Consider the following 27,956-nt stretch of genomic DNA (forward strand, 5'->3'; position numbering starts at 1 on the left):
ATCTGTAGCGAACAGGACATCATCTTTCCCATTTCACTAGGGGGTTGGCATCATCAACTGGGTTGTGACAATGTTAAGGGGGGCCTCACATGCTCATTATTTACGGCATACTACTGAGTATTGCTCAAAAATATTGACCATCTGATAGTGATAGTGAAGCTTTCCACAATATATTGAAGGACACTGGACAGCTATAAAAATATTGATGTTCGCTCAATACACTGTACCCTGTAAGGACAATATTGTGCAATACATGGCAGTTCCTGCCAAGACTTCACAATTTGCGGACACGCAAACCCGTACAGCAATGAATTATGAATATGAATACATTAAAAAAGACACATGAAGGAAATCATCTACTGAAGTGCATTCAGAGGAGTAGTTTCAGAATGTGTTTAATACTTATTCAGTAAACAGCTCTAGAAACATATGATAAATATGTTTCAGTTCAAATAAATAACACCACAACAGCTTATTAGATAGTCTGAGGAAGCAAGAATTATTTGTTGCAGAAATACTTAACAGCATTGCCTACCAATCCTCTACAAAATGTATCTCACTTTTTGTGGAAAGTGAAATCTGACAAGTATCAGAGCAGCATCTTTTCTGTGTATATGTGGTGTAATGAAGTTCATCAATTTGTTGAAAGGCTTTCAATACTCATCTGGCACTGTCGCAAGTTCTCTTCGCATATTAGTACGACTGTGTGTAGAACATCGTCCAAGCCACTTTGCTGCCCCTGCTGCTTCCTCTTGCTTTTCTTTTTGCAGCACAAAGTGATTGGAACTGCAATACATTTGAGGTCTAGTTCACAGAGCACCAACATATTTGCTACAAAAACAAGAGTTCTAAATGATGCATCCCAGGCATAAATTCTGTGCAATAATATTGCACCAATCTTGGCCTCACACTTTGTGCAGAATATTGACAATGGATCTGGGAAATTGCCTGATGGCCACATCCGGAATGGCCAACTCGCCAGTCCTTGTCGCTAATCCGCCGCGCAGATTCGGTCTGGGTAAGTCATGCCTCCTCAAATTCAGGAAGCGGCACATCTGCTCAGCTATCTAGATGTATTATTAATAGCAAATACGACTGTTGAGGAATACTGAATGTATACAAAAATAGAGCAGCAATAACTGTCCCATATTTGTTTGATTTACAAATGGCTCTGAGCACTATGGGACTCAACATCTTAGGTCATAAGTCCCCTAGAACTTAGAACTACTTAAACCTAACTAACCTAAGGACATCACACACACCCATGCCCAAGGCAGGATTCGAACCTGCGACCGTAGCAGTCCCGTGGTTCCGGACTGCAGCGCCCGAACCGCTAGACCACCGCGGCCGGCTGTTTGATTTACAGCAGAGCATCACAGAAATACTGAAAAATCTGGACTGGCAGATGTCTGAAAATAGATATCAACACTTCCTGTGTTCCATATGTGAGTGGAATGGGAAGAAACTGTAATGTGTGCTACAATGCAGAGTATCCTCTGCCACGCACTTCTCATAAGTTTGCAGTACCTGGTATGCAGATGTATTACGACATATTGACATATAACTTTCATTATGAGATCTCTAAATTCTACATGTGGATAAAGAATGACAAAAGCCAGCACACAGTCTTGCTGTGGCCACATGAGCATTAGTTTGAGTGGTTGTGTGCAAATGTGTGTACCACTGCTACAAAAAGAGCTAGTGCTCAAAAGTTAGTTGAACACCGTTTCCTGTTACGTGTTTCTGGGATCCACGCATTGATCCATTGCCTTTCCATTATTTTAAGTAATCTTCCCACACACAGTTGGTTGAAGTCATTCTGCTGAACTCATTGAGCACCAGCAGCAAGCTGCTGTAGATCTGTACTGTAACTCTGAAGGAATGGACAATAATATCTCATCACTAGAAATGAAACACAAGTCCTATTACACAAGAATGAAAATGACAGTCACCAGTGGTCTTTTTGGAAGAACTATCTTGGCAATTGCCTGTGAGGACAACCTTGGAAACTATGGACAACCAGATGTGGATATGAAACCAACTCTTCCAGGCTTGAGATGTCAGTGCCTTTGATCACTATCACATATGGTTTTCTCTCTCTGAATGATTCTGAATAAACAGGAACGTAAAGTGACAGTTACTTTTACTTAGGGGAATGTATTATTATTTTTGTCTTGTAACACATCATTCACTTTATGCAACTGCAATCTCATCAGAATTACACTTAGATTTTTTGCTGTAGGAGTTGGCTACACAAAGACATCTTACGAAATTGGTGGTGTTCTTTCAACAGTTAGTATTAACGCAACCATGTGCTAACTGCACTGAAATGAACTTCTATTGATATCTACTTCTGCAGGCACGTATTCTTACTAACAGTAAAGCATAAACTCAAAATGGGAACACGCAAAAATCAAACAGAGATTATGTCAACTACAAGGTAAGTCACTTCGTGTCCATTTGTACCAAATGAAAGCTTATAAGACTTATACACTAAAGGACACAGACTACGTCTTCAAATACTGTTGATCATGACAGATAAATGCTGTAATGGAGCTCCAACCCAAACAGCATTTTCTAGACACTGACATATGTATAGAACATGAAAAAATAATTTTAATTCTGTATAATCTCTTTAACTGACTTACACTTGTAGTCGGGGATCGAGTTGGTCGGGGACCAAACCAGTAACGCACGGTCAGAACACTGTTCTGGTCGACGTTCTGTAAAGCAGGATAACAGTTTGAACACAAAAATGGTTATAAAATAATAATGATAACAGTAACAAAAATATAGAAAAAACTGTTACCCGACAGTGGGATGCATTCTGGTACGACAGCTTGATAATCTCGTCCCACGCGAATTTTCTCTGTAAAAATAAGATAACAATGAAATAGTGTACAATTGGAAGGGAAGGTCGTGCGTGCCTACGTGCAACATACAATAATCCGCGACGCACAAATTCAGTCTTCCATACGGTTTTTAGGAAAGCTACAAAGATCTGGTTAATATTAAAAAATGATGTTCACACACGGAAGTATGAAGGTATGGAACAGACAGGGAGCAACAATTTCACATAATACAACAATACGTCTACTCAAAAGCGTATAAATGGTAAGCATCTAGCAGAAAATAAAGTATTAATAGTCGCAGGAATATCATTTTTCCAAGCTTCAGTCTCTACAACTAAGCCAGATGAAGTACTGTAGTTACCTCCTTCTTCTTCGCTACTGGATTCCGATGCATGACCATTTGGACTCGGTCCTCTAGATCTCCGACCATTTCTAGCACTTTCAGAGTTTCTTTCTGCCAATACCATTTTTGACGGCCAACTCAATTAAAAAAATCAGCCCCCTTTAGGTATTTAACCGCAGTGAAATTAAGTTACCACAACCCGTATCTCCACCACCGTATACTAGGCTTAGCGCACTTTCGAAGCACCATACAAGACATACGGAACTTAGAATAAAACACTGCTACAAACTCTGGACTGCAACCTCCCGCAAATGAAGGATAAAACACATAAAAAACAGAGTGAGCTTAAAAAAGATATAAAAATCATATAATTACGTATAATTACTCAAAAATTAAAAATAAATAGTTCATTACCGTTCTTTTGAAAAGAACTCATCTTTTAATGAAGGCTGATTTAGAACTGATGTTCCCGCGGTGCTATTTCATAGGATTCCAAAGATGATAAATATTATCTGTTGGCAATCATTACGAAATGGAATTGCGATGATTTGCGAATGAAGAGATTGAAGATAATATTTGCGCATCTGTGGAGAGACTGTACGTTGCGTCTGAACATGTTTGCTAACAAATCGAGGAAAAACATGCAGTAATTTGTCTGGAAGTAGATAACATCACAGTTAAAACATGACGTCACATTGTACGGTGCTTCGAAAGTATTGATAGCGTGAATTCACGTAGAAACAAGCTACATTTTTTTTTAATTCCTGCAATCTAAATAAATGTATTTCAGACCTTCGGTGTATCAGCTTAGTTGATACGAAACAGCTAGACGCATTTTTTTGTTTTATAATTTCTCTGTAAAGACAGAAATAAAAATTCAATATATGAAGCAGAAAACTGAGCATCTGATTAGCTTGTTCGCAGATGTTGTTGCAATGTATTTCTGAGGTACTGTGGTCTTATACAAGACTGCGCCAGAAAGACGCAGTGAGCAAGGTTTGGTGAGCGTAGCGGATGACGCACAGTCTGTTTACTGCCCGGGAGCGTATAGAAAAAAGCTTAGGGAAACTTTTCATTCGGAAAGAAAGCAACATGCTACTTGTCAGCGTTACCTAAGTACATAAACAGGGTCGCACATCAGGCGTACCAGGCTTCAATAATAATTCTTGTGGTGGAAGTAAATAATATCCTAAATTAGGTACTACGTGAGAAATCGACTGTAGTATGCCATTTCGCACCACTGTATTGTGAAAATTGTACTGTTGCTTTTTGCACGGCATCTGTTTTTAGTTTTTATCCGTGACTTGACACTTAACCGGCGATGATAAGGAAGCCCTCTATTTTTAGTCATGTGGTGTAAAGACTTTGCTCTAGTGTCTACAGCTCCTTGTGCCTTGCGTCGTAAACAAACATCTTTTGGTGACATTAGTTCTTGATTAGAGGTGATCTCAGTGTTTCCTACATTATATCGTACCACCTTCGTCGCACAAAGATGAAGGTCGTCGCTCTAATAAGTGGCGGAAAGGACAGTTGCTATAACATGCTACAATGTGTGGCCGCAGGACATGAAGTTGTGGCCCTTGCGAATCTTTATCCAGAAAACAAAGGTTTGTGTTCCCAATGCAGTATTCCAGTGGAATATTTTACTCTCCTTTTACCTACGCTTCCAACCTATGTTTCGCGTTGACTTCTGCCCTGCCCTTGTTAAATATTGTTAAATATAAGTAAATGTTTACTCGTGTATCAATAAAGCACAAAGAGTACCCTCTGCTGACGATGCGAGCTTGATAATTCATAACTCGGGTGATGAACTGTTAGAATAGATGAAACTTCTACATGATGTGTCAGTAATAACAAAACATAAAGTCAGTAAGCAAAGAAAATATAGTTTTTGTTACTTCCTTTTTTCTTTTTACCCCCTCACTCTCACGTTCAAATGTAGCCATGTTATTTCTCTCTTTTCCCCAATCCAGGTAGGCTAGCTTAGTTTGTATGCTTCTGTTAAGTATGGTCATGCAGGATAATATTCTGAGGCAGTTTCTCATTAGGATATAAGGCCATCACCACAAAAAACATGCCATGCTGGTAACAACTTTTGTCCAGTAATTTCTTGTAAACAACTGTTGGAAGTACCTAGAAATACTGACTACAACCTGTGGACACTTGGACTCCCCTATGAAGTTTCACATTGACATCTCTGAAGTATGTTACTTGAAATCAGCAGAAGTGTTTCTGCCAGAGCTTCAGTAATTCCTCAACAGCTGAGGGCGATCACATGTGGATATGACTGATGTGTAGACACTCACCCAGTTGCATTACACATGGTGGCTACATCTGAATGTTTCCTGTAAGAGGTTGCTTGCATGCCTAGTTTCGAGGAGGATTGAGTGTGACCAGAACATTATCCAGTCCTGTTGACTTCAATGTTTTCACTAGGCCTTTTTGGGATAAATGAAGACACCGACACAGCAATAAATTGACCAAAAAAGAATAAAAAATTAAATAAAATGGCAGTTTTCATAAAACATTTGGAGTTTTCCATGGAAACACAAGTTGATGGATTAGTAAGAAAACTCAGCTTCTCATATGAATACAGGACACTGAAAAACTCAAAAGAGATTTCTACAGATGTGCTCTGCATAACAGAATATCACCTAGAAGTCAAAATTGAACAGATGCACTTGGATAAAAGTTTGTATCACATTACTGTAGGCATATCTGAGGAAAGGGGGAGTGACTATACACACAAAAAGTGGAGTGAAGTACCAGGCCATAGACGTCAATGAATACTGCATTGAGCAGCCATTTGAGTGCTATTTTTCTGTAATATATGTGGAAACATATGAGAGAGCCACTCTGACAGTAGGCATACATAGGGCCCTGACTGGAAATATTTTAAATTACATTAAACAGTGTCTTGAGAGGAGGATATAAGATGAACATCAAAAAAAGCAAAACAAGGCTAGTGGAATGTAGTCGAATTAAGTTGGGTGATGCTGAGGGAATTAGATTAGGAAATGAGACACTTAAAGTAGTAAAGGAGTTTTGCTATTTGGGGAACAAAATAACTGATGATGGTCGAAGTATAGAGGATGTAAAATGTAGACTGGCAATGGCAAGGAAAGCGTTTCTGAAGAAGAGAAATTTGTTAACAGCGAGTATAGATTTAAGTGTCAGGAAGTCGTTTCTGAAAGTATTTGTATGGAGTGTAGCCATGTATGGAAGTGAAACATGGACGATAAATAGTTTGGACAAGAAGAGAATAGAAGCTTTCGAAATGTGGTGCTACAGAAGAATGCTGAAGATTAGATGGGTAGATCACATATCTAATGAGGAGGTATTGAATAGAATTGGGGAGAAGAGGAGTTTGTGGCACAACTTGACAAGAAGAAGGGACCGGTTGGTATGACATGTTCTGAGGCATCAATGGATCACAAATTTAGCATTGGAGGGCACTGTGGAGGGTAAAAATCATACAGGGAGACCAAGAAATAAATACACTAAGCAGATTGAGAAGGATTTAGGTTGCAGTAAGTACTGGGAGATGAAGAAGCTTGCACAGGATAGAGTAGCATGGAGAGCTGCATCAAACCAGTCTCAGGACTGAAGACAACAACAACAACAACATTAAACAATTGGAGGGGAGGGGGAGATACTGAAGATCTAACAGAAATGACTGGGAAGTAATTGTAAATTGAGATTTCAATTTATATTTCATCTCTGATAGCTCTGATCAAAGGAATTAGACTTGCAGATATCCAGCTTTGGTTTGACCCCACCAGTAAGAATATGAGGACACAGTGCAAGAGTGATTAATAATTTATTTCTTAATCCAGTTACAGTGATGACATCCCTGTCATCAGGCTTAACCAAGACAGGAAAAGTAAAATTTTACAGAATTACAAATGCTGATGCAGTTACACTATTCAGCAAGAATGTACTGTATGAAACATTGGAAGGAATTTGTAAAGGACAAACACTAGATTAGAAAGTTAATTCTTTCCTAAAGATGTTCTTATTACATATGAATCTAGTTTTCCTTTACAACAGTCATGGTCTTTTACTGTGGAAGCCAAGAAACAAGGTGACAAACATGTGGGATCAAAATATCTTAGCAGAGGACTAGCACAATCAAGAATATGTGCTGCAAGCAGTATTGCAGAATTCCTCAGACATGTAATCAAAAAGAGAAATTCAAGCTCTATACAAAAAAAATCAAAATTCCAGGAACAAGGTGAGGATAATTTTGCCACATTATTAGGCATGAAACGAACTTGCAAGACAAACAGTACTGAACTCCCAGATGAGCCAGGAAATGTTCCACCAAAACCAGATTCAATAAATTTACTTAGACAGTGCATACTCCTCCACCAGACATCAGTCGTGCAGCTCAGTTAGAGAGATCACAAAAATCATTAGGTCACTAAAATTGTGGCAAAAATGGTGTCTCAGCCAAAGAACATAAAATCATGCACTGATGATGTAGTGTCACCCTTGAATTACCTCCACAGCCAGTCAGTGAGTGAAGGTGTATTCCCTGAAAGACTAAAGTATGCAGTAATGACACCAATATACAAAACAGGAGATAAGCAACTGCCCTTTAGCTGTGAGGCCTTCTACATTCTTCATATTTTATAAAATTTTTGGAGAAAGTAGCATGTAACAGAAAACAGCACCATATTAGTAAGAGTAACATCTTAATGGCAGCTCAGTTTACATTATGTATATGCTTCACTGCTGAGAAGACAGTACATGATCTCATAAACTACATTTTGGTAGAACTAAACAAGAGAAATTACCTCGTTGGCATTTTCTGTGATCTTCTCAATGGCTTTGGTTGCTTAGATCATAAAATTCTACTCGGAAAGTAAAATTGGTGTGGTCTTAAACTAGTACCCTTGAATGGATGTTGTCATATCTTAACAATGGAAAACATATAGCCACATTAGCAAATGATATGACAGGAATCAGATTAAAGAAATATTAAATATTCTATACTGGGAGGTACTTTTCTTGTCTCACTCCTGTTCTTGGTCTGTACAAATAATTTACACAGGATGTTGGAGGAATCTTCAAAAACTGTAATGTCTGCTGATGGCAGAAGTAAATTGATAAAGGGTCCACAGCCAACACCTTGATCCACAGTCTTGCAAAAATACACATTATGCAAGTGCATACAAATAAAAATGATTTACAGGCCCTGGAAACAGGTCAATGGGTGTGTGGTGTAGGAGGTTCCTTGTGTGGAGTCCCTGGCTGTCCAGGGATGTTGGTATGGTTCCGACATTTGAATAAGTTAACCAAAAAGCTCAGTTTTGCCTGCTTTGAACTCTGAATATGTTGACTTGCAGACAGGCAGGCTTTCCTAATTACTGTCCTATGACACAATCTTCTGGCATACTGTGCTAAGTCCAGAAAAATGGTTCTACAGAAGTGTGTGCTAAGAATATTATGTGAAGGTGATAACTGAACATCTTGCAGAAGTCCCTTCAGGGACTTTAGGTGTGAATTTGTAACTTTGCTAATGGTGTGTATAGCAGATAGTAAGAGTGAATTTATGGTGATCTCTACACCTCTCACAAACTCAAATTTACTGCAGGTAAATGTAATTTCCTTATAGCCTATGCATCCCTGTCTAGGGTTAAAGTGGCATTTTAATTTTGGTACAAAAATTAAGCTGCTAGTAGATATCAGACAGGAATTGGGAGTCCTCACATATTTAAGTAAAAGATTAAACAGCAGAAAATTCAGGAGGTAATAATGACAATATTATGAAAAGGATCAATTGCTTCTCACCGTATAGAGGAGATGTTGAGTCAGACAGGCACAACAACAGACTGCTAAACATGTGAGCTTTTGACCAAAAGGCCTTCTAACACACACACACACACACACACACACACACACACACACACACACAAAGCGCAACTCACACAAACATGACCACAGTCTCTGACCACTGAAGCCAGACTGCAAGCAACTGTGAATGATGAAGGAAGCAATCTGGATGGTGGGGCTAAGGAGAAGGTGTGGAGGAGGACAGTGAAGCGCTACTTGTGGGAGCACGCAGGGACCTGGCGAAGGCAGGGTAGGGCAGATCTAGGTGCAGTCAGGAGGAGGGGGGGGGTGGAAAAGGAGAGAAAGAGAAGTAGAGGAGGGGAAAAGAAAACTGTCCGCGTGTTGGTGAAGCAGAAGACTGTGTGGTGCTAGAGTGGGAGTAGAGAAGAGGATGGCTGGGTGAAGGACAGGAACTAACAAAGGAGGGAACCTGGGGGTATGGGAATGTAGGATATATTGCAAGAAAACCTGGTGTTGGTAGGAAGGATCCAGATTGCACAAACTGTGAAACAGTCATCCAAGTGAAGAACATTGTGTTGAGCAGCATACTCGGTGAGTGGGTGGTCCAGCTGTAGCTTGGTGGCAGTGTCGGTGGCCATTCGTGCGGACAGACAGCTTGTTTGTTCTCGTGCCCACATGTAATGCAGCACAGCAGTTGCAGCTTAGCCTGTAGATACATGACTGCATTCACATATGCCATTAATGGGATAGGTGATACTTGGTACCAGACTGGAGTAGGTGGTGGTGGGAGAATATATGATAGATCTGGTACCTAGGTCCATTAAGTGATACAAGCTTCAACACCTTACCTCCCATTTGCATCACATGGTCCCCTTAAATCCAACAAACCACCTTCCTCGATGTCAACCTCCACCTCAAAGATGGCTTCATCACTACCTTCTTCTATTTCAAACCTGCCAACCACCAGCCATAACCCCACTTCGACAGCTACCACCTGTTCCGTACCGAGAAGCCCTTTCCGTACAGCACTGCCACCCAGTGCTGTCGCATCTGTAGTGACGAGCAGTTCTTCTGGAAATACACCGAGGGTCTCACTGGCGGCAGATCGAAATTACCCTCCTAACATTGTACACAAACAGATCTCCCGTGCCTTCTCTCTCCAGTCACTCACCACTCTTGAAGCCCCACTGTCCGGCCACAGAGGAGCATTCCCCTCTTGACTCAATACCACTCAGGACTAGAACAACTAAAACACAATCTCCACTAGGGTTTAAACTACCTCTCATCATGCCCTGAAATGAGGAATATCTTACCCACTATCCTTCCCATCCTTCCTGCAGCGGTATTCCACTGGCCACCGAACCTATACAATATCCTTGCCCATTGTACTCCATCTCTGCTCCCAACCACTTGCCTTGTGGCTCATATCACTGTTCCGTATGTCCTCCCACCGCCACATACTCCAGTCCGGAATTGAGCATCACCATCTCATTGAAGGCAGGGCTACCTGGCTGCCGACCCTCTCCACATCACACCCGTGCATGCTCCCACAAGCAGCACTTTATTGTCCCCCACCCCTACCCTGTTACCCCTCCCCTCCCCTTCCCTGCCCCAACCTCCTCCTCACCTCCACCACCCACACTGCTTCTGAAACTTCCTGGCAGATTGAAACTGTGTGCCAGACCGAGACTCGAACTTGGGACCTTTGCCTTTCACGGGCAAATGTTCTAGCGACTGAGCTACCCGAGCACAACTGATGAACCGTCCTCACAATTTTACTTCCACCAGTACCTCGTCTCCTACCTTCCAAACTTCACAGAAGTTCTGCAAAACCTGCAGGACTAGCACTACAGGAAGAAAGGATACTGGGGAGATGTGGCTTAACCACAGCCTGGGGGATGTTTCCAGAATGTTTCATTCTGGCACATTACTTCCGCCATCATGCGCAGTTGCTCGCAGTCTGGCCTCAGTTGCTAGACAGTTGTTGTTGTTGTTGTTGTTGTTGTTGTTGTTGTGTGTGTGTGTGTGTGTGTGTGTGTGTGTGTGTGTGTGTGTGTGTGTGTGTGTGTGTGTGTTTTAAAAGAAGGCCTTTTAACTGAATGCTCACATGTGTATCAGTCCTTTTATTATGCTTGTTTGTGATTCAAAAGTAAAAGGTTACCATATTATCTGCTCTTTCTGTAATTTTTCAGAATATTTGGATTCAAAGATGTAAATTCTGGTTTAATACTGATGTAACTGTCATATTCCTTGGATTCCAGCTTCCTTAATCATATCTGCTGTCAGTTCATCTACTCCTGCCATCTTCCCACCTTTCCTCTGTTTTCTGGTATTTTCAGTTTCTGTCCAAGAAATTGGCTGTTGTTCTTCCTTTATTTCAGTGGCTTTGGTGCTACTTTCTTGTTCAATTTCCCTACTCAGTAACGTTTCAAAATAATTCATTACTTTCCCAATGCCTTCCATCTCCCTAATAATATCCCCATCTTCTGTCTCAATCACTTTTATATCTTCACTGTCAGTTCTCTTACTTTTCAGCAACCCATATACCAGTTTTTGATTCCCCTTGCTATCGTCGTCTAATTTCTGGGTGAATATTTCCCAGCTCTTCTCCTTTTCTTCCTTCACTACTCCCTTTGCTTGGAGTTTGTTCTGTCGGTGTTCCTGATCCAGTGCTGTCACCTTGTGCTCATCTTCTGGCACCGTGCCTTGGTTCTGATCTCTTTTTTTTCAGTCTCCATTTTTTTCTTTGCTATATTGGGTTCTTTAATCGCATCTTTTACTCTATTGTACCACCAACTGGTTTCTTTTTCTTTTATTTTACCTTTTGTTTTGCCTCACATTTGCACAGCACCAATGACTATTGATGTTCTGAACAGGTTCCGTTCTTCATCCACACTACCAGTCTCAGCTCTTGACAGTTTTTGTGCTACAGACTTTTAGAAACTTTTCTTATTTTCTTCTTCTTTCAACTTCCATTCCTTAAGTTAGGCATTCTTTGTACAGCAGTCACTCTTTTAATCCTATAATTCAGATTAGCTGCTAATAACCTGTGAACACTATGCACTCACTCACTTGGTATAACTTTGGTGTTCCTCACTTTTTCTCCAATTAATTTGTCTGTTTTAAGATGTAGTTGATAACCGTCTTAGATTTGGCATCCCCGCCATATCTAGTAATCTCGTGACTACCTTGCTTTTTTTTAAGAATATATTCTTTACTAAAAGCTTATTCCATATGTACAGATTTAGAACTTCTTTGCCCTCAACGTTTTTCCCCATATCCAAAGGGTCCCATTTATATCAATCCCAAGCCGAGTATTCAAATTCCCAATTATCATTATGTTATGCCCTCTTACTTGATCTTCCAGTTCTTGAAGAAATTTCATTTTTTTGTTCTGACTGCACCCTTGCTGAGGTGCACACGCTTGGAGTATATTCACTCCGACTTTAACTATCCTTTTACTTGTAAACCATACCTCTGTAATAGGGTCAATATCTCTGTAAAACACCAGGCTCACTCCATATTCTTCACCCTTTTATTGTGACCTTGCCAGTACAATTTGTATCCACTGCTTAGCAATTATGAGTTCCTTCCCTTCCATTTGGCACTCATTTTGAGGATAGGAATCTTCCCCCTCTTCATCATAAACTCTTTACTCTTTCTTGTCAAGATTACCACGTTTAATGTTCCCATTCTCAATTTGTTTTTATCTTTTTGTTGAGTTCTAGTTTTTCGTCCTTTATCAATGGGTCTTCTTGCATTGTATGGATTTTCTTCAGGCTGTAAAGAGCTATTATTCATACCACGGGTACAAGAAGTGCCGTCATTAGTTACATTCAATGAGAGGCTCATTCTTTTTTTTGAAAGCAGTAATATCTTTTACTCTTCTGCTGCCCTTGTAAGCCTAACACACCTAAGGATTTTCTTCCAGTGTTTCCTCCCTCAGCATTTGAAAATCCCTCTTTGCCAGAAGGCAGTGGTTCCTCTCTTCATTAGCCCTCAGAAAAGATATGGTGCCTCCTACGCCAACTGCACCATACCAGAGGTTATCTTCTCTGTCGAATTTGCCGTTCAGAGGTATTTTTTCCATCAAATCCTCCAGACAAGTCCACCGAACCCCTCCTATTGGCCACCTGGGATGGGCCTGATAGGGGAGCAGGCAAACACCCATAGGATTTTTCATTGCTTATGATGACAAATTGAATATCTTTGTAGGGTGATCCCTGAATGAATGAATAAATAAATAAATAAACACTAGCCTTGTTAATCCCCGTTTCCTCTGATATTTTCTCAAAGCAAGTCACTACTCTTCTTCTTCTTCTTCTTCTTCTTCTTCTTCTTCTTCTTCTTCTGCTAGCACTTGTTGTGCTGGCTTACATGTGCTTCAGTACACCACAAGGCATTCTGCTTCCACTCTCATTTAGCTCCTTTCCTGCTGCGTTGCGAATAGTGTGTGCAGAGCAGCTGCCAGCAACCTTCCAAATGAGCTTGAATTTGTGTCAATTTTGCCCTGTTTCTTATTTTGTAAGATGTATGTAAGAGTAAGTGATAAGTTCTCTGACTCAGCTTGGAACACACACACATAATTCTAACAGCAGTGGAGTTTGAGAACCATATCCGTGATGCACTCACGTTTACTAAAGAAACCTCTGATAGCCCTTCTTTGAAGTTTGTTGATCTTCCCCTCTGTCCTCCCTGGTAAGGCGACACACTGAGAAGCTGTACTCGAGAATGGGTGAAATGTATGTTTTGTGTGCTCTCTCCTTCAAAGGTGAACTGGATTTGTTTACAGTTCTCCCAGTGAATCTGTCTGGCATCTGCTTTTTCTACATCTGATATTATGTGGTTGTTCCGCTATAAGTTGCTCTGCGTGGTTAGTACCTCACATTTTATGGTAGTTACTGTTCCGGTGATTTATTGCCTCCTACACAAACAAACAATAATGACTGTTACAATATTTAAGCAGGATGTGGAAATATATTTTTTTATGTTGAATGTCAGCCACCAGTCTCTGCATAAATTGTCTGTCCTCTGCAGGTTTCCCTGTATACAGTTTCAATTTCCTGGTTTTGTGGTTTTCCTATATACAACAGTATCATCTGTGAAAAGTTGTGTGGTTCTGCTGATGCTATCCAACCAGAACATTAATAAAACTGACAAACTGCAGGGACGGATTTCTGACTGGAAATAGAGGAAAAAAGGTCCCATGAATATGTGTCCAGAAATGCATCGTTGCCACGGTAGATGACACTGACGAATGAAAGTTCCTCTGACCACGTGCCCTGTGTTCCTTGTGCATTGGAAGCTGTGTGACTGAGGCATCATACTTTAAGCTGCAAAATGCTCCTGTATTCCAAGCAGATGTAAACCGTCAAGAGGCAGCACAGTTATACCAAAACAAGTTTCCTCTGATACCTACACATCACACAACATTTCAAGGCCTCTTCAGATGTTTATGTGATTATGGGTCCGTTCAGACAGACTAATGTGCTAGGAGGCGGTGGACTTTGCATACACCAGATTTGAAGGACAGGATTCTGCCTCTTGACCATTTCCATCTGCTTGGCTTTACAGAAACACCATCTCAGGTGTTCCTGACATGAATACTGGATCATTCTGCTACTTGCAGTACACTGCGTCACTTACACAGATTGCAACACGTGAGAAACACACAGTGTGTGGTCAGAGAAACTCATTTGTCAGAACCATCTACTGTGGCAGTGATGCATTTCCGGACACATAGGACTTTTTTTCCTCCATTTCCAGTTGGGAATCTGTCCCTGCAATTTTGTTAATGTTCTCTCTCTCTCTCTCTCTCTCTCTCTCTCTCTCTCTCTCTCTCTCTCTCTCTCTCTCTCTCTCTGTGTGTGTGTGTGTGTGTGTGTGTGTGTGTGTGTGTGTGTGTGAGAGAGAGAGAGAGAGAGAGAGAGAGAGAACAATAATGGCACCACATCACTCCCTAGCAATAGCCTGCTATGTAATTATTTCCACACCTGACAATTTTGCTCATCTTCTCTCACAGTACTTGTTGATACAATTGTAGCCATGTTAATGGTTTCCTTTCTTTTCTGAGCATTCATTCACAGTCATAAACAATTTTTTTGCCCACAGATTGCATTCAATACTTTTAAATGAATGTTGTGTTCATATGCATCACAATTTATAACAAGTCTTGAAGTTTGTGTGCTATGCCATCGCCCTGTGAAACAAACCTCAACAATCTCAAGTTTCATCTGGGTTAGTTCCTGTTCTGGCTTAGTGTATTTGACATTATGTGGAACAAAAGGTTATTTACAGCTTGTACAGAAACCAAACTGCAGTTATAGGGAGTCGAAAGACATGAAAGGAAAGGAGTGGCTGAGAAAGGAGCGCAATAGAATTGTAGCCTACCCTCAACATTATTCAATTAGTATGTTGAACTAGAATTAAACCGAGCGAGATGGCTCAGTGGTTAGACACTGGACTCACATTCGGGAGGACGGCGGTTCAATCCAGCGTCCAGCCATCCTGATTTGGGTTTTCTGTGGTTTTCCTAAATCACTCCAGGCAAATGCCGGAATGGTTCCTCTGAAAGGGCACGGCTGACTTCCTTCCCCATCCTTCCCTAATCCGATGAGACCGATGACCTCGCTGTCTGGTCTCCTTCCCCAAACAACCCAACTCAACCCTACTAGAATTAAAGTTCAGCAAGAAGAAAGAAAAGCTTTGATGTTTGCTGATAACATTGTAATTCTAGCTAGTTTTACAATAACAATAAAAAAAATTGACACTGTTTGTGTTCTAATTGGCCATACAGTTACTTTTTTATACAAAACTTCATAAAATATTGATTTTGAACAAGTGCTATTGATTTGTGCAAATTTCTGCTAGAGTGATAAGCTAGTGATGTTTTCAGAGGTGCTTGAGTTACATTAGTTGATACAACCAACTACCCTGTAAACAAGGTTAAAGATTATCATCTACTGAACTATTTACAATTACACTGTGTTTTTATAGAACATTCTATTTAATGGTTTTGCATGTTTCTTACAGAAACTGTATTCCTAGGTTACAAATTTTTGTTTTAACAGAATGGAAATGTTCATACACGAAATTCCAAATTATTGTAATGTTGCAAATGAAATAGTATAATAATCATTGTCATTATTACAGCAGGTTCAATAATTCTGCATAGTGTTACATAACGAATAATAAATGTGAAAGGAATTTACCCAATTGTAAATATGCGATAATGTAATAGGTGATACAGTGTATCGAGTAATTCACTAAAGATGGTGTATCATCTGCTCCTATAAGAAATACAAGGCTGTTACATTACAGTTGATAGGACACTTCCTGAGATGTCAAGGAATATACAGTTTGGTAATGGAGGGAAATATGAGGGATAAAAATTGTGGAGGGAAACTTAGGCATAAGTTCAGTGACCAGATTCAAATTGCTGTAGGCTGCAGTAGAGGGATGAAGAGGCTTGTACAGGGTAGGTTAATGTGGAGAGCTGTGTCAAACCAGTTTTCAGAATGAAGAATACAACAACAATAATAAACAACATTAACTGCTACTGAAGTTGCTGCTGCTGGTACTGCTACTACTATATGGCATACAGTTCATTGTTGACAGCTGTCTGAATTGGTTGTGTGGTGTCTGCAATTGAAAGTGCAGAAAACTGAGTTTCATGCTGTTGTTAAATATTTTCATTTGAGGGGTTAGACTGCCACACAGATCAAAACAAAATTGGATGAAGTTCACATGGACTCTGAACCATCATTGAATGTCATGTATTTTGCGGTTAATGAATTTAAACGAGGTCAGACAAGCACTGAAGATGAAGCGTTTGCCAGCTATTCACTTGTGAGTTCACTACAAGGGAAACCATTGACGAAATCCAAGAACACAGAATAAAAATTTGTGAAATTGCTGAGACTACGCATCTCAACTGAGTGAGTGCATAATTCCTGGATGGAGAATTGGCTGTGAAGAAGCAGTGTGCTATGTGGGTGCCATGATGCTCACAGTTGACTAAAAGAGCATCTGGCCCAGTATTTCTACACAGTGTCTGGAGATGTTCAATCGCAGTGCACAAGACGTTTTGTGACAATTTGTGACTGTTGATGAAACATGGATCCTTTATTACACACCAGAGTCAAAATGGCAATCAGAACAATGGACAAAAACTGGTGAAAGTGTGCCAAAGAAGGCAAAGACCATTTTGTCAGCTGGGAAGGTGATTGCCACTTTTTTTTGGAGGGGGGGGGGGGGGGATGACTTTCTCAATGGATAATCCTCACAGATTACTTGGAAAAAGGCAGAACCATAACTGGACCCTATTATGTTTCTTTGTTGGACTGTTTGAAACTTGTGTTGGCAGAAAAAAGAACAAGGTTGGCACACAAAAAAATGCTCTTTCACCAGGAGAATACATCATCCCACACATCACTGATAATAGTTGTGAAAGTGCATGAATTCGGCTTCGAATTGCTTCCTGGGCCACCCCATTCATCGGACTTAGCCCCAAGTGACTCCTTCCTATTTCCTAACTTGAAACTTTGGCTTGTTGGGAGTAAGCTTCATCAAACTAAGACGTGATAGTTGCAGTCAAGGAGTATTTTGCAGAGTTTGACAGAACCTATTTTTATGATGGAATGGAAGCATTGGAAGATCGCTGAACTAAGTGTATATCCCTGAAAGAATATTGTCTTGAGAAGTAAGTTGAGTTGTTTACAAAAGAACTATTTTTTCTTGCTCTGTTACTGGACTTATCAAATCCCCCTTGTATATCTATCCAGTCATCATCTTTAGGTGCTGCGAGTTGTGGTGTTATGTGTACTCTCACTGACTGTACTCCAGCCAGACAGTGAACTCGCTGGTCTCACACCACTGTTTATAACTAAGTGTGTGTTCAACTCCTGGCACCCACTGTGCCCTCATCTCCAGAGCCATACAGTTGAAAAAATTACCTATTCAAAATATTGCACGTCTGAGACTTCACCTGTGGTCAGGAATAATGCCGCTGTGCTCTGTAAGCTGGCACTGAAATCTCTTTTCAAAGTTGATTCTCAGAGTCTGATTTTAAACAAGTAATAAAATCAGTGACAGTTATGAAATTATAGAAATTTAAATTTTATTTTTAGTAAGGCTACACGAGCGCTCTCGGCACCACCGACCCTAGACGGCAAGATGATGAATTTCTTAATAATTGAACAACTGAGCTGTTTCTTCTTAATTTTGTGTGACAGATGAATGTATCTACCTTGAAGAGAGAAACATTATCAAAGATGCTGGCTTGTACAGCTATCAGTGTACTCTTAAGTAGATCTTTCTATGCAGAAGTGTGCTGTCATATGTGAAAATCATATTCAAACTGAGGCACAGACACCTATGTGAACCAAGTGAACACCTAGAAGTACACCATTAATCAACCATGCTGAGAAAACCTGAGACGGGAAAAATAATAATGCGCAGCACTTCTTGACAAGTCTCTCTGTATGCATTATTTACAAACATCACTTACATATTGTTCCAATTTCCTTTTCAGATGTGGCTCATATTTCTGTGGCAGTGTTTTCATTGTTGAGATATTTTTCCCCATATGAATTACGAACATTGATACACTGTTTACAGGAAGCATAGCATTTGAAGTTGGAAAGAGGTGTGGAAGGGAGGGGGGGAGGGAGAGCTGGCTCTGAAAGGTTTGTTTGTTGCCTTGTGTGCAGAGGAGCTGGACAGCTACATGTACCAGTGTGTGGGCCACCAGGGGGTGGAGCTGTTCGCGGAGGCAGTCGGCCTGCCTCTCTTCCGAAGAGCTATCAGCGGTGTCGCCGTCAACTGCGGTCCACAGTACACACCCACACCCAGTGACGAAGTGGAAGATCTTCATGAACTTCTGGCTTTAGTCAAGGTACGCCTAATGAGTTGAACTGCTTGATATACAAATGAATAACCCTAGTTGTGGAAGTAAGTGCGTGGTTTCCCCCGTCTGCTACTGCTATTTAGTGTTTCTGTCCTTTGTGTCCTTCCTTTTCAATGCGTGCCATTCTAGCTAATTTCAGCACCCTTCACAGCTTCCTGTGTTCATGTTTCGAGCAAGCACTTTCCAGGAAGAGTCAGACAACGTATTACTTCTTCCCATACACGTCTCACAAAATGACCATGAGTAGAAATTTCAGAAATTAGAGCTAATACAGAGGCTTAATGAGAATCATTCTTCCAAAGCACCATTTGCCAGTGGAACAGGGAAGAGGGGGATCAGTTGGTGGCACCCTCCGCCACATACTGTTAGGTGGCTTGTGGAGTACAATGTCAATGAAAAAGGAATTTTAGGAATCACAGTTTTTAACTTGCAACTCTAAGGACTCGGTCAGCATGTGTGCTCATTTTCTGGGTGATGATGATGCGGTAAATTTGTTGGTGATTTACAGTGAACGCATTATCATAGCCAAGACAGACCCGAAGCCCAAGCCTACCGCAGTAGTACAAGTTCATATGCCAACTTGCAATGCAGATGAAGAAGAGACTGAAGAAATATATGATGAGGTAAAAGAAATTATTTAGATACTTAAAGGAGATGAAAATTTAATTGTGATGGGGAACTGGAATTCTATAGTAGAAAAAGCAGGAGAAGGAAAAATAGTTGGTGAATATGGACTGGGGGGGGGGGGGGGGGGGGGGGGGAAAGAATTCAATAGGAAACCAGCTGGTAGAATTTTGCACAGAGCATATTTTAATCAAAGCTAACACTTTACTTAAGAATCATAAAAAATAGGCTGCATATGTGGAAGAGGCCTGTAGCACCAGAAGGTTTCAGATTGATAACGGTTAGACAGAGTTTTAGGAACGATATTTTAAATTGTACGACATTTCCAGAGGCAGATGTGGACTCTGACCACAATTTATTGGTTATGAATTGTAGATTAAAACTGCAAAAATGTAGCAATTTAAGGAGATAGGACCTGGATAAACTGAAAGAACCAGGGGTTGTTGAAAGTTTCAGAGGGACCATTAGACAACAGTTGACTAGAATAGGGGAAAGGAATACAGTGGAAGACAAATGGGTAGCTTTAAGAGATGAAATAGCGAAGGCAGCAGAGGACAAATAGGTAAAAAGACAAGACCTAGTAGAAATCCTTGGATACTACAACAATTATTGAATTTAATTGATGAAAGGAGAAAATTTATAAATGCAACAAATGAAGCAGATGAAAGGGAATACAAACTTAAAAAAATGAGATGGATGGGAAGTGCAAAATGGCTAACCAGGAATGGCTAGAGGACAAATTTAGGAATTTAGCAATACATTTCATTAGGGGAAAGATAGATACCACCTACAGGAAAATTAAAGAGGCCTTTGGGGAAAAGACAAGCAGCTGCATGAATATCAAGAGCTCAGTTGGAAAACCAGTCCTAAGCAAAGAAGGGAAAGCTGCAAGGTGGAGGGATATATAGAGGGCCTGTCTATACAAGAGAGAACAACTGGAAGGCAGTATTATAGAAAGGAAAGCGGACATAGATGAAGATGAGCTGGGAGATATGGTACTGCGAGAAGAATTTGACAGAGCCCTGAAATATCTAAATCGAAACAAGGCCCTGGGGGTAGATGATATTCTGTCAGAACTACTGATAGCCTTGGGGAGAGCCAGCCATGACAAAACTCTTCCATCTGGTGTGCAAAATGTATGAGACAGGTGAAATACTCTCAGAGTTCAAGAAGAATGTAGTAATTCCAATTCCAGAGAAAGCACTTGCTGAGAGGTGTGAAAATTACCGAACTATCAGTTTAATAAGTCATGGTTGCAAAATACTGAAACAAATCCTTTACAGCCAAATGGAAAAACTGGTAGAAGCTGACGTCGGGGAAGATCAGTTTGGATTCCGGAGAAATGTGGGAACATGCAAGGCAGTACTGACCCTACGACTTGTCGTAGAGGATAGGTTAAGGAAAGGCAAACCTATTTTTATAGTATTTGTAGACTTAGAGAGAAAGCTTTTGACAGTGTTCACTGGAATACTCTCTTTCAAATTCTAAAGGTGACAGGGGTAAAATACACGGAGCAAAAGGCTTTTTGCAACTTGTACAGAAATCAGACGACAGTTATAAGAGTCGATGGACGTGAAGGGAGACAGTGGTTCAGAAGGGAGTAGGATGGGGTTGTAGCCTATCCTCGATGTTATTCAGTCGGTACATTGAACAAGCAGTAAAGGAAACAAAAGAAAAATTTGAAGTAGGAACTAAACTTCAGAGAGAGGAAATAAGAAATTTAAGGTTTGCTGATGACATTGTAATTCTGTCAGTGACAGCAAAGGACTTAGAAGAGCAATTGAATACAATGGACAGTGTCTTGAAAAGAAGAACTGGGGAGACAAGAAATTTGTGGTACAACTTGACCAAAAGAAGGTATTGGTTGTTAGGACACATTCTGAGACATAAAGGAGTCACCAATTTAGTACTGGAAGAAAGTGGGAGGGGGGGGGGGGGTCATAGAGGGAGACCAAGAGGTGAATACTGTAAGCAGATTTGGAAGGATGTAGGTTGCAGTAGTTATTGGGAGAGGAGAAGGCTCACGCAGGATAGAGTAGCATGGAGAGCTGCATCAAACTAGTCTTCGGACTGAAGACCACAACAAACACAATGGAAGTTACTCTTTTGAAATCTGTAGATGTTATGGATGAAATATAGCAATTGAAAGGTTATTTGTTTATGAGGGAGGTAGAAATTGAGAAGGGAATGAGACAGGATTGTGGGCTACTATTCAGTATGTATATTGAGCAGTTATTCATGTCATTAAGGGAAGTAAAAATTTAATTGTGATAGGGACTGGAATTTGACAGTAGAAATAAGGAACTAAGGGAAATACTAGGAGAATGTGGATTAGGAAAAAGAAAGGGCGTGAAGCTTACTGGTAGAATTCTGCACAGAGCATAATTTAATCATCGCTTACACTTAGTTACATGTCAGAAGAGTGTGTAAAACATGGAAGGGACCTAGAGACATTGGAAAATTTCATATAGATTATATAAATGTAGGTTGTGTATACCTGTTCCTTTTACCCCTAAGGTAAGTCTTTCCATTCCCGGGATTGGAATGACTCCTTACCCTCTCCCTTAAAACCCACATCCTTTTATCTTTCCCTCTCCTTCCCTCTTTCCTGATGAAGCAACCGTGGGTTGCGAAAGCTTGAAATTTGTGTGTGTGTTTGTGTGTTTTTTATTGTGTCCTATCAACATACCAACACTTTTGTTTGGTAAGTTACGGCATCTTTGTTTTTAGATATATTTTTCCCACGCGGAATGTTTCCCTCTATTATATTCAGATTATATAAATGGTAAGACAAAGATTTTGAAACCAGATTTTAAAGTATAATTCATTGGTTATGAACTGCAGATTGAAACTGAAGAAATTGGATAAATGTCGGAAACTAAGGAGATGGATCCTGGCTAAATTGGAAGAACCATTGGCTGTGGAGAGTTTCAAAATAATGTTAGGTAATGATTAACTGACACCGGCATGGTTAAGGAGCCTACAAGGTGTTTCAGAAATACTTTAACAAACTTTGGGGACAAGTTCCTTACACCAAAACTAGAAAAACATGTCCAGTAAACGTGCTCTGAAATGCATACCCTAAGAGCTGTGAGCACTTCCTCATCTTCGCTGCTGTGAAACACATATTTCTATTGAAAAAGTGCTCCTAGCTCTTAAGGTATGCATTTTAGAGCTCACATTTACTGATTTTTGTTTTTGCTCCGTACTACCTCCCCCCAAAATATGGAAAGCAAAGAGCTTGCAGTAGATGTGATGTTTCACAGTATCGAGAATCAGCACGTGTTCATCGCTCTTAAGGTATGCATTTTAGAGCCCGTGTTTTTTAGACAGTCTTTTCATGTTTTGGTATAATTAAACTGTCCCCCAAGTTTGTAAAAGTTTTCTCAAAACACCCTGTATACCACTAAATGGCTAACCTGGTCCATGTTGCACGGTCTCAGTTGCAGGTTGCTATCTAGTGACTTTCAGCATCAACAAAAAATGTAATTTACAGTATTTCATATAATTATTGACTCTCATAATCTGCTCATTAAGAGGTATAATCTTGTGTTAAAGATTTAACTCAACGGGACAAGTATTGCAGTTAGAAACAGTGTGTACATGTTGAGGCGCTGTAGCTCATGAAGTGAAAATTACCCAGACTGTGTTCATCCAGTGTTTGAGGATAAGAGCACTTAGTGACTTGCAACAAGTTTTAATCATAATTTCAAACTTTTTCTCACTTACATGCTTAAGGACATATATTTAATACGTTTGCAGCTAACTCATGTTTAGTTTAATCAGAGGTTTGAAGTTGCTTTATGCATGTGAGTTCAATTCTTTAAACAATCGGGGCTTTAATGGTACAGTGGAAGACACATGAGTAGCTTTGAGGGATGAAATTTTGAAGGCAGCAGAAGATTAAAGAGATGAAAAGATGAGGCCAAGTAGAAATCCTAAGATAACATGAAAGACTAAACTGAATTGATAAAGATGAAACAAGCAAAAGAGAATGTAGAGGAGAAGTGCAAAGCTGTCAAAGTGTGCTTCATCGTGGAAAAGATATGTGGCCCCTATACAAAAATCGAAGAAACCTCTGGAGAAGATGTAAGCATCTGTATGAATATTGCAAGCTCAGATGGCAACTCCATATTAAGCAAAGAAGGGAAAACTGAAAGGTGGAAGAAATATATAGGAGGCCTATACAAATGAAAGAAATTTCCAAAGACTATGTTATGGAAAGGGGCGTGGATGTAGGTGAAGATACAGATATGTTACTGCGAGAAGAATTTAATGGAGCACTAAAAGACTTGAAGCAGATTGGAGTAGACGACATTCTCTCAGAATTAATGAGATACTTTCTAGAGCCAGCCATGTCAGAAGAATGCCACCAGCTTTGCAATATATGTTAGACAAGTAGTACACCGTCAGATTTCAAGAAGAACATAATAATTCCTGTTCCATAGAAGGTTGATACTGACAGGTATGATTACTACCGAACTATCAGTCAGAACTGGAAAATACTGACACGAAGTATTTACAGAAGAATGAGTTTGCGGTATTTCAGTTACACTGAATCCCCCCAGGGGGTCCACAACTCTTTTGTGGATACGTGCATAGCGAGCACGGGACCCCGAGCTAATGTGGCCCTCCTTCCTTTCCAGGCTGCATACCTTCCTTTTCCGCATCCTTCCCCATCCCCCATCTTCGCCCACCCTTCCTCCCCCCCCCTCACTTCCGCCTCTTTCCTTCCCTTTCTCCCCCTCTGGGAGTATGTTTTGTGCCTACATCCGGAGATGGACGCTCAAATCTGTAACACATTCTTCGCTTTCTCTGCATGTAAGTCTTCGTCCTTCCTTTGTCCTTCTCTTTTCCTTACCTCTTCTCTTTACCCTTTTCTCCACTGCGGTGTTTGAGACCTCTCTTCTTTCCTTTCCCTTTCTTTGTTTTTCCCTTTCTCTTTTTTCCTCCCTGTGCGTGTCTGAAGGCCAACCCACGCATTTCCATGCGTAGCCGGTGACGGGGTAACACGTAATTCCCCACCCCGGGTAGACAGGTAGGACATATACGTACCCCCTGGTAACGGCCAGGCCCAGGGAGGGGTGATTACCCGAGCTGATTTCCGAAAGTGCCGATTGGTCCCTCCGTCCGTTTCTCGGGAGGTGTGACCTGAGGTGTGAACAATCACCTAAGGTGGGAGTGCCCTCAGAGAGGGCCCCCACAAGGGAGGAGCGCGCCATCGGAGACGCCGGTAATCGTGGGGGATACTTCTGCAATGGTTTCCTCATCTTCTACTATGTCTGCTCACAAGCGTAAGTTCAATGAGTCTCAGCCGCAGACAGTTCTTCCATCGTTGCCACAGTTCCTTGTTGTTTCTCGGTCTGACGAAGGTCACGACTTCTCCACGGTCAACCCTCTCATTATTCAGAAAGGTGTCGACACAATTGCAGGTCCTGTAAAGTCTTGTTCCAGATTACGAAATGGCACCTTGTTGTTAGAAACAGTCAGTGCCCTCCATGCACAAAAATTGCTGCGTACCTCACTTCTACACACCTCCCCTGTCCGGGTGAAAGCGCACCGCACTTTAAATTCCTCACGTGGAGTCGTTTATACCCGCTCCCTCGACAGATTGTCCGACGAGGAAATTCAACACTACCTGTCTGACCAGGGCGTAACGGCTGTTCATAGAGTCATGAAAAGGGTTGACACGAACATTGTTCCAACCCGTACTGTCTTCTTGACATTTGGCAGAGTTCAACTCCCATCAAACATCGAAGCAGGCTATGAGATAATTTCTGTTCGCCCCTACATCCCAAACCCTACGCATTGCTATCGGTGTCAGCGGTTCAATCATACCAGCCAGTCCTGTTCCAACCCGGCCAAATTTGTTACGTATGGCAAGGATGCCCATGAGGGTGCTTGTCCACCTCCATCCCCTCGTTACATCAACTGTATGGGTGACCATGCTGCTGATTGCCCCATTTTTAAAGACGAAAAGCTCATTCAGGAAATCAGAGTGAAGGAAAAGGTGTCGATCTTTGCTGCTCGAAAATTATTCGCCAGTCGAAAGCGCACTGTACCTGACAGGTAAATACAGCACTGTCCTTGCCTCTCCTCGGCCAACAAAGGAGGTGGCCACGCAGACTTGTGATCTCACCTTTAGTGCCACAGTCGTCAGATCAGCCAGCACAAAGATCACCCATTCAACCTCCCCACTTTCGCCTGCTCACACTAGGGCTCACCCTTCATCGGGTTCTGCTAAATTTCGAGTCCAAAAGTCAAACACCCGGACTTCCAAAAAAGAGCCTACTCGTGGAGATTTTTTAGGTACCCCAACTTCACAACCATCGGTTCCTCCTTCATCTAAACATCCTGTTTCCAAGAAGGCTAATAAGAAACCCAGTTCCTCTCCTTCACCGCCACGGCGTGTCTCATCTACAGCACCACCTGGTGGTAGCCGCCCTCGGCCGTCTTATGTGTTGCTGAGATGCACTGCTGGCGGCCGATCAACTGGCCGATCGCTGGTGGCAGGAGCTGCTCCTGAACAACCTATGGATCAGGATCTTCTGCCTTCGGCTGAATTCCGTTCCATGCTGTCGTTGAGTTGACGGTGACCTTGGTCACATTCTTCCATTTTCTGTCCACCCTGTGTCCATTATCCATTGGAATATCCACGGCATTCGAGCCAATCCAGATGAATTGTCGATCCTCTTACGATCCTACTCACTGGTCATCTTGTGTCTTCAGGAAACAAAGCTGCATCCCCACGACCGCTTTGTTTTCGCCTATTTTCAGTCAGTCCGATTTGATCTCCCCTCTGTTGAAGGCACTCCAGCACATGGAGGACTCATGATTCTTCTCCATGATACTCTCCATTATCACCCAATCCCCTTAAACACTTCCTTCCAAGCAGTCGCTGTCAGTCTTTCCCTTTCTGGATACACCTTCTCTCTTTGTACTATATACATTCCATCGTCCACACCAATGGCACGAGCTGATCTTCATCTTCTTGGACAGCTTCCACCCCCCTATTTCCTGGTTGGGGACTTCAATGCCCACCACCCGCTTTGGGGATCTCCACATTCTTGTCTGCGTGGCTCACTATTGATAGACGTCTTCCACCAAGCGGATCTTGTTTACCTCAGCACTGGGGACTCTACATTTTTGTCTGCCTCCACGACAAATTTCTCTCATTTGGACCTTTCGGTTGGTACTGTTCCGCTAGCTCGGCACTTCGACGCTTCGAATGGTTTGCCCTTGCTGATACACACTCGAGTGACCACTTTCCACGTGTCCTTCAATTGCAGCCACAACTGCCATATATACGCCCGCGACACTGGAAGTTCGCACAAGCCGATTGGACACTTTTTTTTGTCTCTGGCAACATTCGATGACCGTCACTTTCCTAGCGTCGATGATGAGGTCACTCATATTACAGATGTTATTCTTACAGCTGTGGAACGTTCAGTACCTCATACCTCCGAATTGCCCCTGTGCCGCCCAGTTCCTTGGTGGAATGAGGCATGCCGTGACGCAATACGTGAGCGGCGCCATGCTCTTCGCGTTTTCAGACACCATCCTACTTTGGCCAACTGTATCCGCTATAAGCAGTTACGTGCGTGGTGCCGTCGAGTCATCCGCGATAGCAAGCAGGCAAGCTGGGACTTCTTTACTAGCTCATTTAACACCTTCACTCCCTACTCAGAAGTTTGGAGTCAGATTCGACGGTTATCTGGAGCACCTAGTTTCTCCCCGGTCTCTGGGCTCACTGTCGCGCAAGATACATTAGTAGACCCTGTCTCAATTTCTAACTCATTGGGTCAACACTTTGCTGAGATTTTGAGCTCTTCAAATTACCCGCCAGCATTTCTCCTGAAGAAACGTGCAGCGGAAGTGCAACCTCTTGCTTTCTCCTCTCAAAATCGCGAAAGCTACAATACTGTTTTCTCCATGCGGGAACTCCAACATGCACTCTCTTCTTCTCGCTCCTCCGCCCCAGGACCGGATGTTATCCACATCATTTATCATACCATAGTCTGCGTTACCTCCTTCGCCTTTATGATCAAATTTGGACCGACAGTACTTTTCCCAGACGATGGCGGGAAGCTATCGTCGCTCCTGTTCTGAAACCTGGGAAGGACAAACATCTCCCCTCTAGCTATCGCCCCATTGCTCTCATGAGTAGTGTATGTAAGGTTTTGGAGCGTATGGTGAATTGCCGTTTAGCCTGGTGGCTGGAGTTCTGCAGTCTTTTAACACCTGCCCAATGCGGTTTCCGAAAGCATCGTTCTGCAGTGGACCATCTTGTTGCTCTCTCCACTTATATCATGAACAATTTTCTCCGGAAACACCAAACAGTAGCAATATTTTTTGATCTGGAGAGAGCATACAATACCTGTTGAAGGACAGGCATCCTCCGCACACTGTTCTTTTGGTGCTTTCGAGGTCG

The 27,956-nt window shown here is 41.6% G+C and overlaps 2 protein-coding genes across 2 annotated transcripts in view; one reads left to right on the forward strand and one right to left on the reverse strand.

The window, feature by feature from the left end:
* The window catches only part of LOC126106386 (REST corepressor 3), a 74,316-nt gene extending 70,882 nt beyond the window's left edge, over positions 1-3,434 (reverse strand). The window contains exons 1-3 of the mRNA XM_049912652.1: positions 3,214-3,434; positions 2,810-2,869; positions 2,649-2,723 (exon numbers count right to left, since the gene is read on the reverse strand). Coding sequence (XP_049768609.1) covers positions 2,649-2,723; positions 2,810-2,869; positions 3,214-3,319 — 241 coding nt within the window. The 5' untranslated portion in view covers positions 3,320-3,434. The remainder of the gene's footprint in view (positions 1-2,648; positions 2,724-2,809; positions 2,870-3,213) is intronic.
* A 740-nt stretch (positions 3,435-4,174) lies between these two features.
* Positions 4,175-27,956, forward strand: part of LOC126106365 (uncharacterized) — a 109,334-nt gene continuing 85,552 nt past the window's right edge. Inside the window, exons 1-2 of the mRNA XM_049912628.1 lie at positions 4,175-4,802; positions 18,705-18,889. Of these exons, the coding sequence (XP_049768585.1) occupies positions 4,688-4,802; positions 18,705-18,889 (300 nt within the window). The 5' untranslated portion in view covers positions 4,175-4,687. The remainder of the gene's footprint in view (positions 4,803-18,704; positions 18,890-27,956) is intronic.

This window comes from Schistocerca cancellata, chromosome 10 (genome assembly GCF_023864275.1).
Source record: "Schistocerca cancellata isolate TAMUIC-IGC-003103 chromosome 10, iqSchCanc2.1, whole genome shotgun sequence".
NCBI lineage: Eukaryota > Metazoa > Arthropoda > Insecta > Orthoptera > Acrididae > Schistocerca > Schistocerca cancellata.